This window comes from Nannobrachium achirus (genome assembly GCF_963921795.1).
Source record: "Nannobrachium achirus genome assembly, chromosome: 21".
Taxonomy (NCBI): Eukaryota; Metazoa; Chordata; class Actinopteri; order Myctophiformes; family Myctophidae; genus Nannobrachium; species Nannobrachium achirus.
This window is the reverse complement of record NC_137828.1, coordinates 9,440,720-9,455,089: the sequence shown is the minus strand read 5'-3', so window position 1 is coordinate 9,455,089 and position 14,370 is coordinate 9,440,720. Positions and strand designations below refer to the sequence as shown.

The window sequence follows — 14,370 nt, the reverse complement described above, 5'->3', positions numbered from 1 at the left end:
TATAGATACACCATAAAAATGCTATTATACAGCATACGATTTGTGAAAGTGACAAACGGGCTTCACAGTTATGTCAGGTGTGTTCATATGCTGATGGTGATGCGATTTCAGATCAATTGCTCCAGCCACCGAGGAGAAACGCTGAGACAGACAGACAGACACTCAGACATTCGCAAAATTATAGTATAGATTGAGCCATAGCAGCTACCATGATGGACAAAAAGATGAATAACATGGATAGGGAATAAGTGTTAAAGTGAACTTGTGTTATCCTCCAAAGGCGAAGACAAGAGATTGTTGACGAAAGGTTACACGACATCCATTGTATGGGAATGGTGAGGATGTCCCACAACAAGCACAGTACCCACTCTGCAAAACATGCTGTGCATACATGCAAAACAGAGGTTTTATCCATTTGGTTCCATTTGTACACTATAGTCCGATAAATATAAGGCAGAGGTTGTATGAGGCTAGGTCTACTAGCCAGGATAAAAAAATCTACCCTGATCTGCTCAAGGCAAATACCCACAGCGTCCAAATCAAGTTGGGCTCCCATCGACTTTCTATACAGGAGGAAAATACCCAGAAAGAAATCTGCTTTAAGTAGGATGTGAGGGGTCTAACTAGGGGTTTGTCATGATGCTGAATCCATTGCAAGCATTTGTTTTGCACAAAAACATTCATTGGCCCCAGAAAACGCCCACAAAAGGTGATGACTCATCACTTTTCGTCACTAATAAACCACAATAAACCACTAATAAAACCGTCACTAAACCATCGTTTTCTGGGGCTATTTTTTGCCCAAGGTATGTTTTTTGAGCAAAACAAATACTCTACCTACACCTATACACTAGGGCTGTCCCCGACTAATTGTATAGTCGACTATGATTTTAGTCATTGTGTTGATAGTCGAATATTAGTCGACTATGGCCCGTTTTTTTTAAATTATTATTATTAATATTTTTTTTCTTTTTTTTTTTCCCTACCCCTTTCTTTTACAATAGCGTATAAACAACAGAGGTGAAACACTCATTTAAATAACATGTCTTCTTGACTTTTTTTTTAATAGATAACTATTAATAGATAATTTTTTTTTAAATAGATAATTCATTATTTAAGCCAAGGTTTATTATCATGGCCTTTAAGAATAGTAATAAATACAGCAATAACAACAACGAAATAATATCTCTAAAATAAATAAGGTAACTAAATAATATAAGGCGAATTAAATAACAACATACTAAAATAAGTAGGCCTATAGCAGGTGTAAAGTTTATTCACTTAGAAGCTAAAGCCCCAGACTCTGATGTCTTTGTGTAACAGCCATGCAACTAGTACTGTAGTATAGGCGATGCGGTCGCCGGTCACACATTTCTATAGGACACCAATATCTGTGTAAAATACATGCATCTCTCCACGCGACGCTGCACAGCCTGCGCTGAGCCTGACAGAGAGACAGCGATTGGATTTGACAAAACAGACCCCGTAACTCGTCGGGGAGAAAGAGAACTCTAGTGCTATTGTGTTGATGGCATAGGTTTATTGCCGATCTGCAAGCTCAAAACGTGATCGCTTTTGGGAGTATGGACATTACATAAGGGACTTGAGCCAACTTACTTTTATCAAGTGATGATGTTGCTCGGTGGAGTGGTAGGTCATAGCCAGATCATGCATCTTTCTTTAGTTTTGTCCTCTACTTGTTCAAAGTGACGGAGCCTGATTGAGTGTTAACACAGCACAGCTGGCAGGTTCTGTGGCTTCTACGCAATGCACACACACAGACAGTACGGCTGTGCCTCATTGATTGATTGAAAGCAGCCAGTAGGCTATGCGTGTTTTATTGCGAGAAACCAAAGTATATGTGTGTTAAATCATCGGACATAAAGCACCCCAACAGCCCCCCCCCCCCAAAAAAAAAATAAAAAAAATAAAAAACGTTTTTTTTTTTTTTTTTTTTTTTCATTCGACTAAGATATTGCCATTCGACTAGGTGCCGTTTCGATCGATTAGTCGACTATTCGACTATTCGGGGTCACCCCTACTATACACTACCTTTAAAATTCTCTATGTGTCTAAACGTCAACCTGCATTTTATCTCCCCCCTGCAGGATATGAGTTGCAGTTTCGTCTGGGTCCCACGCTGCAGGGTAAACAGGTGCGCGTTCACACCAACTACCCTCTTGAGGGAGAGAGGTTCGATCGCACCAAGTTCCGTCCTCTGGAGTGGACCAACACTGCCCCTAATGGCCGGGATGACGACGACAGCGATAAGTTCTGCAAACTGGAGCTACGGGTGGCTGGGTCATACCAGTACTACTTTGGAACTGGGTACGTAGACTCACGTCAATGTATGACTTTGTGACTGGCTGCTAGGGATGCAATAGTTATTGGTTTAACCCATTTAGTGCCCCAGACATGAACGGGTTAAAAGTCCAAGCTGCCGTTCGCCTGCTCCGTCCGCGGCCAGTCTCTTATTTTGAAGGCCGGAAGTAGATCGCGCTCACAATTCCTTACTTGACGATGTTTCCTTACTTGACGGAAGTCTTGCCGACCAAAGCGTAAACAGTAATGGCGGATCGATGCCTTTCAGCTTGTACTATTTTAGCGAGAATCCAATGCCATCCTGGATGCATCAAAAGTGTTTTTTGGAGAAAATGGACATCAAAGATGAGAAAGACCGTTGGCTTCCATGTTAAGGGATCACTATTGTGTGCACGTGGATGCGCGATGATGATGAATCGGCGGGTCCAAGCGTGCCAGCACTTTACAACGGATGGTACTGTACATAGCCCTTGCCAGCTTTACTGTATATACAGTATATTTCGCGAGTATTCGCGGGATCAGCACTATAAATAGTAAATACTCAAGTATATTTTGCGAGTATACTCGGGATCGGGATAACCCTATCCCGGCAGAGGAGAGGGGGGCAGAGTCAGATGCAGAACACCAGCTCAGTCTGCAGGTTTAGTGCTGGCAGGTTTCTACACTACACTAAATGGTAAATGGTGCATTTATATACAGTAGTGCCTTTATCCAAGGCGCTTTACAGAGATTCATTCACACATTCGCACACACATTCATACACCGATGGCAAGGCACCACAACCTGCTCACCGGGAGCAACTAGGGGTTCAGAGTCTTGCTCAAGGACTCTTCCACACTAACTCTGGGGGAGCCCGGGATCGAACTGGGAACCCTTCGGGAACCCTGTGTGTTCTAAGGCCGTTTCTCGACCCCTGAGCCACTGCCGCCCCGAAATCGTTCCAATAGGACACAGACATTAAAGACAGAAGCATTAGAGCTGGGAGTTAATTTGCACTGATTCTCTGTGGTAAAATGCGTGGCCGTCGAACATGGGTAATGAGCACTCTGCAGCAAATTGTCACTTTCATGTCAACTCTCGCAGCGAGGTGGCAATAATATGCACATTGGTGTTGAAAATATACCCACTACACCATCACTACTCTAATCTAATTCAAGATTTACAAGAAAACCTCTCTGACTGTTCTGGATTGCACAACTTCAGTTTGTTTGCTTGGTGACTTCGGTTCCAACTGCTAGAAACCTTGGTGTGGTCCTGGACAGCCAGCTATCATTCAAGGCACACATTGCATCAGTCACCCGGTCCTGTAGGTTCACACCCTATAACATCCGTAAAATCAGACCTTTCCTCACCCAGGAGTCAGCCCAGTTCCTCATCCAGACATCTGTCATATCAAAACTTGACTATTGTAACTCTCTCCTCACTGGTCTCCCGGCATGTGCACTTAAACCTCTCCAACTGATCCAAAATGCCACGGCACGACTAGTCTTCAACCAGCCTAAGTTCTCACATGTCCCCCCCCCCCCCTTCTCAGCTCCCTCCACTGGCTCCCGGTTGCGGCCCGCACTGAATACAAAACACTGATGCTGACCTTCAAAGCAGCCAAAGGTATGGCTCCTCCATACCTCCAAAACCTGATCAACCCCCACACCCCCACCCGTTCACTTAGATCAGCCAACACAGGGATGCTGACAGAACCATCGCTAAAAGCCCCAGGACAAAAATCCACTCGTCCGAGACAGTTTGCCCTCCTGGCCCCCAAGCTGTGGAATAAACTCCCTGTCGCACTTAGAACTACGGACTCACTCGCCAGCTTTCGCCGTGGGCTTCTTCTAAACAGACAGGCGGACTGGCTGCCATTCAACAAACACATAATGACTGGGTCATCATAATCAGAGCTATTCATCTGAATTATTTTGACATCAGTCCGATTCTGATTATGTTTTTTGTTTTATAAGAAATCGGGCAACACTGATACAGTATGTGACCGATATGAGTTATAGTGAGACGTTAGTGTGTGTGTGTGTGTGTGTGTGTGTGTGTGTGTGTGTGCGTGTGCGTGTACAATCTACAGAGACAATGAGAAGGCGGGCAGTGGGTACATCGTGGTGGACCCCGTGTTGAGGGTGGGAGCAGACAACCATGTCCTACCCCTGGACTGCATCACCATCCAGACGTACCTGGCCAAGTGTCTGGGACCCCTGGACCAGTGGAGCCACAGGCTCAGAGTGGCCAAGGAGGCTGGTGAGTAACCCAGTACAATTAGGCATAGGCTACACGGAGCTGGATATTTCATATATCCCGTTTTTTCAGATATCTACATAGAAACATATCTAGGTCCACACGGAGCTGGATATTTCATATATCCCGGTTTTTCAGATATCTACATAGAAAAATATCTAGGTCCACACGGAGCTGGATATTTCATATATCCCGGTTTTTCAGATATCCACATAGAAAAATATCTAGGTCCACACGACAAAGATATCTAGGTCTAACAAGCACACACACAGTAAAGTCTTCAGAGATATCCGGGTTCCCTGTCTACACGGATCCAGTGAATCGGATATTTTTCAATCTCTCCACTTATTTATCCGGTTTAAAAAATATCCAGCTTCGCGGCCGAAATATCCAGCTTCATGTGGCTGCAAGCCCCAAATGGATAAAAAAATCTCTAGCTTCAGAAATATCCAGCTCTGTGTGGCCGGCGCCTTACAGTACTGTACTTGAGTACAGTTTTTAGGACATTTAACACCCAGTGATTCCCCTAGGATGAAGTTGTAAAATATATATATACTGTATATAGTATACATACTAGTCCTGTGCCCAGGGGTGTGTGATGAGGGATTGAATGTAGGAGTCTCCGAAGTAATGTTGGAGAACCCAGACTGGCTGGCACTCTTTTATGGCCATATATGGTGTTCCGTGTCCAGGCAAGTCTGTGATGTCCTCTCCAAATTTGGGCACTGTAGTGATGTCAGTCGGGAGAGTGTTTTCAGTACGAGTGTATCAAAGGGTGCGTTCGGAAATGCGCACCGGGTGTGTGCTCAGTGTAGTGAGTGCCTAAACCCAACCCTAATCCTAACCCTAACCTCAGTAAAACTATGCCTAACCCTAACCCTAATCTTAACCTCAGTAAAACTATGCCTAAACCTAACCCTATTCAAAGTGGATGGTAGATACAGATAAAAAAAAATATCTGCCACAGATATTTCTTTTTATCTGTATCTACCATCCACTTTGAATGGAAAAATATCTGGAGAAAGAGATTTTTTTTATCTGTTATCTGGCCCAGTGGGAATGGGCCTTTACCTTGGTTTGCTTCAATGTTGACATCTATCCGATGTCAGCCTTCAATAATAATGAATAAGCTAATATGATCTGTTAAGCGCAAAGTTAACTGAGCTGAAACAATATGGCTTTCTGGAAATAGGCAGACCCCCAGCTGACCCATGGACTTCCGCTGCAAACGCAGAATATTCACATGATATTCAGTCCTTTATTGACAAAAACAACAGTTGATTTGGAATGTATTTGTGTGTGATAAGAGATGACAACAAGAACAAGGAAAATGCTGAATTAAGGTGAACGTGCAATGCAACTTTAGTCACACAGATTATTATAAATTACAAAAACATTTAGGAGCGGTGCCATCAAACCTTGTAGCGGCGGGAAACACTTGACACCCAAAGTATAGCCTACGTAGCAGCACATTGCAGGCATTCCAAGTAGAGATAGAAATTCAGCCTGAGCCCGACGGGACCCGACGGGTCGGCGCAGCGCGGGCTGGGCTGGGCTAAAATGTCCACGTATATGACGGGCTATGGGTCGGTTCGGGCTTTTATAATCCGGTAGGCAAGCGCAGCGCAGTATCATGATGTCTCTGTGACTGTGTGAACTGCGCGCTCATGACTCTATGGCTGCACCGCTGCGCTGTTGCGCACCTTGACAGTTGAGCGTGCGTGAGTGTGTGAGACTGTGCTGTGTATGGCTGGCTGCTATGGCGTGTGCATGCATGCGCTGCCAGCGCTGGTCGAGCAGAGCGGAGGACATCGTTGAAACAGTCCACAGACACTTTTTGTATCCTCCTAATAATCATAATAGACGTTGTGTGAACGTTGTAGCTATAATAGCCTGTACGCCTGCTACCTGGTTTAGCGACGGTCGTCAAGGGTTTTTGATCGATTGATTGAGAATTAGGCTCCGATTTTTATTTGTTCCATAATAAGCACGGTACTTGCTACAATGTATTTTAGACAGTTGGAATAGGACTCTGTTCTTAACAAATCACCAAATGAGAAAAAAGGCTGTTGCAGCAATTAAGCTTGTTTATAATGTCGGGCTGCGGGCTGGGCCGGTCTCCAATTGTCAATTATGTATCTGGCTTTTGGGCCGAACTCGGGCTGCCGTTCCGTCGGCTGGGTTGGGCCGATCTAAGCTCTAATTCCAAGCACAGTGAGAAGGGATTTCAGCAATAAGAGTGGCCATGATGGGACCTTTGTTTGTTCATGTCACCATTTCAGACCACCATAGTACAAGGGTCACAGTCTGGGGAGTTGGACCCACAACCTCCCTGTTCACCTGGAGCTCTGATGAGAACTAAAACCACACACCAAGAACACAAGACTGACATGGAAGAAGCTATTTATTTTTAAATATAGTGAATATAGCAGGTCTTCAAGCTAGCATACTAATGCTGCATTCACACTGAGAGAAGCCTAGCTAATGGTTTGCTTGGTAATTCAATGTAATCTCTATGCAAACCAGCTTTAAAAATGTCCAAGCTTTTTTTCCAGCGAGATTACATTGAATTACCAAGCCAACCCTTAGCTTGGCTTTTCTGTATGTGAATGAGGCATTAAGGCATCCCACTGGGCCAGATAACAGATTAATTTTTATCTGTATCTACCATCCACTTTGAATGGAAAAATATCTGGAGAAAGAGATTTTTGTATCTGTTATCTGGCCCAGTGGGATTATGGGCCTTTAGTCATGATCAGAATGGGGATGCATGTGGTTAAAATGTTTCTTCTTTCTTTTCTGTGTGTGAGTGTGTGGAAATGCGGGTACTGAGTGTGTGTGTGTGTGTGTGTGTGTGTGTGTGTGTGTGTGTGTGTGTGTGTGTGTGTGTGTGTGTGTGTGTGTGTGTGTGTGTGTGTGTGTGTGTGTGTGTGTGTGTGTGTGTGTGTGTGTGTGTGTGTGTGTGTGCGTGCGTGCGTGCGTGCGTGCGTGCGTTAGTCTCCTTGCTGTCACAGTTAAACAGCAATATTGTTTAAATACACGTGTGGTCACTGAACTGTTATGAAATATCAATGCAAGGGACACAGACACAGTAGCCTACTCTACTTAGCTTTGGTTGAAACCTCACTGTAACATTATGTAACACATGTAACATTAACTGGTGCAACTGCGTACGTTTGACACTCTTAAAAACACCGTCTCACTCCCAGCTGCATAAAATGTAAGATGTTATGCATGCTGAATATAGAATTATACTATGCACATAAAGTTATTAAGATAGGATGTTGTTGAAACAGTTGCTAGGTTTATTGTTTACCTGGTATAATTTAGTTTCAAATGTAAATGTTTACCAGATTAATTTATGTGTGTTATTTACCTTATTGACTAGAGCAGGGGTCTTCAACAGGGGGTCCGGGACCCCTAGGGGGTCCTCAGAGTTACTACAGGGGGTCCTCCAAATCTTTGTGTGATAGAAACTTTTTTTTCTCCCTTGTTATATTAATTAACCACTTGAACCATAGCATCCATTCTGAGAACCTTTGCCAAAAATAGCTGATCTACAAGCTCACAATGCCTCGCAGCGCGAGGCGTTGTGAGCTTGTAGATCAGCTATTTTTGGCAAAGAGCTTTGGTGTAGAGGGGGAAAAGAGCAGACTAAGTACAGAGTGTTTTAAGTATTGACGGTTCAAGTGGTAAATATCTGAAATTGACATGAATTCAAAATACACTGACGATTGTGCTGTCAAACAATGAAACTATATGGAATCTATGAACAGGTTGTGGGGGTCCCTGCTTCATCTCTCTCTCAACTAAGGGGTCCTTGGTCTGAAAACGTTGAAGACCCCTGGACTAGAGTTCATGTTTACAGCATTTACTAAATGCCTAAATTATAATATTATATAAGTCTTGAATCCAAATGAACTCATGACACTCTGTCTGTCTGTCTCTCTCTCTCTCTGTCTCTCTCCCTCTCTCCAGGCTACAACATGATTCATTTCACCCCTCTCCAGAAGCTGGGTGCGTCCCGGTCCTGCTACTCCCTGGCGGACCAGTTGGAGCTGAACCCAGACTTCTCCCCTGAGGGGAAGCACTGCTCCTGGATGGACGTGGGCAACCTGGTGGAGAAGATGAAGAAGGACTGGAACATGGTGTGCATCACTGACGTGGTCTACAACCACACTGGTGCGTGCATAGAATGTTATTTACATTGCATTTTGGTTTAGACCAGTGGTTCCCAACCATAGACTGTAGAAAAATGACGAAGCGAAGCCATTGGTTTCTATGCAGCGCAAATTGCCCTTTCTACCCCTTGGAATGAATGTCGCCATCATAGAATTGTAAAGGCATCAGAGATGCTATTGGCTGCCAACGGTCACGTGCAACCGCAGGGATACATGGGAGAATGTGGTCGGAGCCTCCCGAAATACAGCACACGAAGAAGAACACAGCCGGCTGGTATCAGTTTAGTTGGCCACGCCCCTCCGCAACTTTATCATTTATTTTAAAATACATTGGACCACATTTCGACAAAACGAATATGATGGTGATTGAAAGGCATTTTTTGACTAGCGATAGGAACCATACAGTATTCATGAAAATGTTAATTAAGGTTAGAAAACGAAAGGGGAAAATGAATGGGATCCAATGGAGGGCAATTCTTTTTGCGATCGCCCGGGGGGAAAAACAGCGCAACTAGCGGCCAATCATAGGAAGTTTTAGTTCCGTATTGGAGTCATTTTAAATCGGCAGAGCTATGCCCCTGTTCCCAACCTGAACTTGCCTGGCTCCAGCCAATAGACCCGCCCACTCTCTGAGTGGACTGCTTCTCTTGGTCTGGTTTTGTCATATGACGCGTCTCTTTCTATCAGTGTCTTGGCAAACCGACCATTGGCGACCAATGAAATCAATGCAAGACGGAGGAGGGGTGGGTCTAACATTTGAAAATCAACAGAAACAGTGGAGGGAGGGGTGACTCACCAGAGCTCTTAATTGCTCCCTTTGAACTTCAAAGGGGTTCTGAACTGCAGTCATTGATTGAGCCATACAAGTGTAAATAGCTCGTTAGCGCTTCTCTCTAATCAATGAAACATCAAAGACAACCACTTGATTCCTGTCATACAGGGGGAGGGGGAATGTTTTGTGTACACAAGTCAAACACAACCCCTCCCACCAGATCTCTTGTGATTGGGAATTTCACATTTTAAATCCCCTCCCCTTTTAAATCAAATAGAATAGGGACAACTTCAGACTCAAGCTCCAGCGCAGAGTCTGAAATCAGGCTAAACCTGAACCTGTGGGCCGGGGACCACCGGTGGGCTGCGAGGGTATTGCAAGGGGGGACACCAAATAATTGGCAAAACACTAGCATTTTAATATTGATAATGTAACATAATATTAAAAATCACACCTGTGTAAAGTGAGCGGAAAATTGCAGACTCTCCATCTCCTTTTACTTTTTTTCTCCATTCTATGTAATGGAGAAATCAGATACTTATTTTCCCCACATGGACATACACACAAAGTCGCGTATTGGAGCGGTTTGCACCGCTCAAAAGGTTATATCAATAAATAAGAAATGTAAAGTACCCTGTTATTTCCATTTGTCCAAGGATAACAAAAGATGGCGGACACAGCTTTACAAAGGAATCAATGCAGCTAAACAAACAATTGCTTTTATTTTCTAAAATTGTATCCCACAATTCTTTAACCCATTTTTCACCCGGCGCCAATTGCCTAAGCTGTAATCCTGGGCACTACTCTCCCTCTGCCAACCTGGGGAGATCGAGCCCCGAACTGAGTTCATGCTTCCTTCAATGCATGAGGAGTGAGCAGGCCGCTTCTTATCACCTGACAGGGGGGAGTTTCTCCGATAGGCCGTGGCGCGTGGAAGGAACACGTTATTCCAACCAGTTCCTGACCAGGAGGAGGCAGTGTGTAGACCAGAATTACTGCATGTTTTCTGTGAGGGTACCTACCTACCCTAGGGGACACAGGGACCCCGCCAACCCCACCTAGGGTATGGGCACTGATGACACGGAAGAGAGAATAAACAAACAATCATTTCTGTAACGTTTCTTTACCAACATACACACACGTTTAGAAGAAAGGAAAGCACTGGAGCAGCTCAAAGATGGATGCCCTTTTCATTGAAGGTGCCCGTACTTAAAACAGACTAAACGTTTGGGTGGTCATCAGTGCCCTGGCAAACAGAGGTGATAGGTGGCATTTAAAGGCCTGCCAAGGGGATGGGCAGTCCTTTAAATGTCAGTACAGTCAGTACTCCGGACGTTCACGTGGCAGGACGTTGGTTTGGCAAACTGTGATGGACAGAATAGTTTATCTGCTGTTATTGCATAAGTTAGCACTGCGGTTAGCACTTTAAGTGGGGTCCGGAAACCCCCAGGGGTCCTTGATGCTAAATTACTTAATATAGCATCATTTTAGTATACGGCCATTGTACATTATTCATTTGGGTTATTGGCGCCGGTCATGGTCAGTCATTCCTTTGTGTTGACTATATTCACACAGTGGCCATTTTGCTCGCACGTCATATTTGCGGGTTGGGAAGAAATGCCACCCCAAAAAGGTGGCATTTCATTAATCTATGAGCAAAATGGCTGCTGTGTGAATATGGTCAACATTTCAGTTATTTGTCTTTTTTTATGTACAGAGCCTTAAGCCTGGTTAGGAGGAGCTGGTGATATAGTGGGAGAAATATGTAACAAAAATAGGCTAATGTGTTCACTTCCGGCAGAAAGCGTGAACATTTGCACCTAGGGGTATTTTTGTGTGCCGAATTCAAAAATTGACGGTCCCAAGCACTTTTCCCTTGGGATCTGGTGGCTCTAATTCACTTACCATACTAGGGAAAAAGACCCCCCAAAAGAATCTTCTTTAAATAGCATGTGAGGGGTCTATCTAGGGGGTTTTCATGATTCTGAATCCATTGCAAGCATTTGTTTTGCACAAAAAACATTCCTTGGGCTAAAAATGGACCCTACACAACTGTGAAAAGTGATGACTCATCACTAAACCATAGTTTTGTGGGGTGCATTTCTTGCCCAAGGAATGTTTTTGTGCAAAACAAATGCTTGGAATGGATTCAGAATCATGAAAACCCCCTAGATAGACCCCTCACGTGCTACTTAAAGAAGATTTTGGGGGGTCTTTTTTCCCTGTATGGTAAGTGAATTAGAGAAAAGTGAATTTGAGAAAAGTGCTTGGGACCGTCAATTTTTTAATTCAGCGCACAAAAATACCCCTAGGTGCAAATTTTCACGCTTTCTGCTGAAAGTGAACACCTTTTTCACATATTTCTCCCACTAATAGATAGATAGTTACAAAGAGGTAAGAAAAAGAAAAAGAGTACTGTTGTGTACGGTCAAAAAAAAAAAGCAAGGCACAAAAAAGAAGAATATGGCAGTGCCTTTGATAAGAATGGAATATCTTAAAAAGTCCTGGAATAAATTCTTTACCAAAAACATTTATTCACCAATGTGTTTGTAAAGGTGTCTAGTAACACATCTCACAAAGACTGAAATTCAGTTTCCCTAGGAGAATCAGTTACAGCTGATGAAAGTTTGAGTCCCATAAAATATCTATACGGGATAAAACACACCAAAATAAATATGAGCATGTGAGGGGTCAAACTAGGGTTTTTTAATGATTCTGAATCCATTGCAAGCATTTGTTTTGCACAAAAAAAAACATTCCTTGGGCTAGAAACAGCCCCCATACAATTATTGTTTTAGTGATGAGTCATCACTTTTCAAAGTTTTGTGGGAGCCGCCTTGACCCCAAGGAATGTTTTCCGTGCAAAACAAATGCTTGCAATGGATTCAGAATCATTAAAACCCCTAGTTTGACCCCTCACATGCTACTTAAAGCATTATTTATTTGGGTGTGTTTTATCCTGTATAGTTAATTTAATGGGACTCCATCTTTCATCAGCTGTAACTGATTCTCCTAGGGAAACTGAATTTCAGTCTTTGTGGGATGTGTTACTAGACACCTTTACAAACACATTGGTGAAGAAATATTTTGGTATGGAATTTATTCCAGGATATGACACTATTTCTGAAGATATTCCCTTCTTATGATGATAGTTTACAAAATGTTTGGTAAACAGTACACACTGGTTGCCGGGGTTACACAGCATGGAAATAGAACAAAGTGATGAATGTGTGACAGACGTGCTATTATGATTCACACCACAGCTCCAGGCGGAGCCGCTCGTTTCGTGTGACCAACATCGTTAGATTTAGGCATAGTTTTACTGAGGTTAAGGTTAGGGTTAGGGTTAGTTTTAGGCATAGTTTTACTGAGGTTAAGGTTAGGGTTAGGGTTAGGTTTAGGCATAGTTTTACTGAGGTTAAGGTTAGGGTTAGGGTTAGAGTTAGGCATAGTTTTACTGAGGTTAAGTTTAGGTGGTCATCCCACCCGGCACCGCCGCACGGTGCAAAAGAAGTGCTCCCTAGCTCCGGTTCAGCCAATCAAAAGCTTCGTAGTAGCATCTCTTCATTTAGTAGCATCTCTTCATTTAGACAGACAGGTGGCAGCACTGAGGCCGTGTGTAAGAAACATCTCTTCATTCAGATGAAGCCAAGTCTCTGGAATGTGATACTAGTTCCTCCTCTGCCTCTAATGTTTCAACTCTGAAACAACATGTCTTCATCACTTTGAACGCACAGAGCAGTGTTTCACAAACATTTTAGCTTGAGATCTAAAAAAAAAAAGAACGCTACGAAATAAAGTTAAGTAGTGACCCAAACTAGTGAAAATACCAGATCTTTAAGCTCACAAAATCTTTTTTTTTTTGACAAACAAACAAACAAAAATTCATAGTGCCTGTCATTTCCTACACACAGAGTTGAAGTTGTGACTGTCAGAGTAGCATCAAAGCACCACTGTTGGCCTTTAGGCCAGATGATCCTTAGTGCAGCAGCTGTCTGCCTCTTTACTTACTTACCTCTTCCACCGCAGAATTTAAACACTGCTGCCTTTGAAGGTCATGTAGAGAGACAGAGAGACAGATACAGAGAGGGAGAGAGAGAAACCGAGCATGTTGACGCCAACTACTGTCATCAAACAGATGGCAGCTGCCGTTTGTAACTTTCGGGAGGTGTAGTTACAGACTCTGCAGCATTCAAAGATTGTAGAAGCAGGAATTGACACTAAGGCTTGCCCACCTGCCCACGGCAAGTAAATAAAACTTTGGGGCAGGTGGAGTTTGTGTTCAGGTTGCCCGACCAGGCAAGTGCTTGTTTGAGAGAGGTCCCAACCATCTGTAACCGCTACATGAGATATCTGTCTAGACAACACCTGAACCTGGCCAGAGCGTTCTGTCTTCTGGTCGGTAGAATGGAAAATAAGAGCACTGTTTACTTATAATGTGCTGTTTTCACTGTTGCTACACTTTAATATATAAAATAGGTGTGAACCCAGCTATTTTGGACAAAGATTTAGGTATGAAATTTTTTTTATCACACAGCTGCAGAAAGTAAAACAAAATAAGTGTGAAAGGTAATTCAAATTTTATAATGGACGATTTACTTTTGGGGCAAGTGGGCAAGACCTTTGGGCAAGTAGAACATGACCTGTACTTGCCCGACGGGCAAGTGCCTCTGAGACCTTAGTGTCAACCCCTGGTAGAAGCATTGTCAGGCATGAGAGACTAGAGAAGTATATCCTCTCCACCTTGTTTTTAATGGCACCCTGCCAACAACAGTGGTGTCAGCCTTTTCTATGATCTTGTTTAAGGCTGCAACTATCGATAATCCTTGAAATGGGGATTATTATTTGAAATTG

General features: G+C 43.5%; 1 protein-coding gene across 1 annotated transcript in view; it reads left to right on the top strand.

The window, feature by feature from the left end:
* LOC308307116 (glycogen debranching enzyme-like) overlaps positions 1 to 14,370 on the top strand; it is a 71,056-nt gene that overhangs the window by 8,660 nt on the left and 48,026 nt on the right. The window contains exons 3-5 of the mRNA XM_080752266.1: positions 2,109 to 2,328; positions 4,397 to 4,566; positions 8,542 to 8,745. Of these exons, the coding sequence (XP_080608392.1) occupies positions 2,109 to 2,328; positions 4,397 to 4,566; positions 8,542 to 8,745 (594 nt within the window). The remainder of the gene's footprint in view (positions 1 to 2,108; positions 2,329 to 4,396; positions 4,567 to 8,541; positions 8,746 to 14,370) is intronic.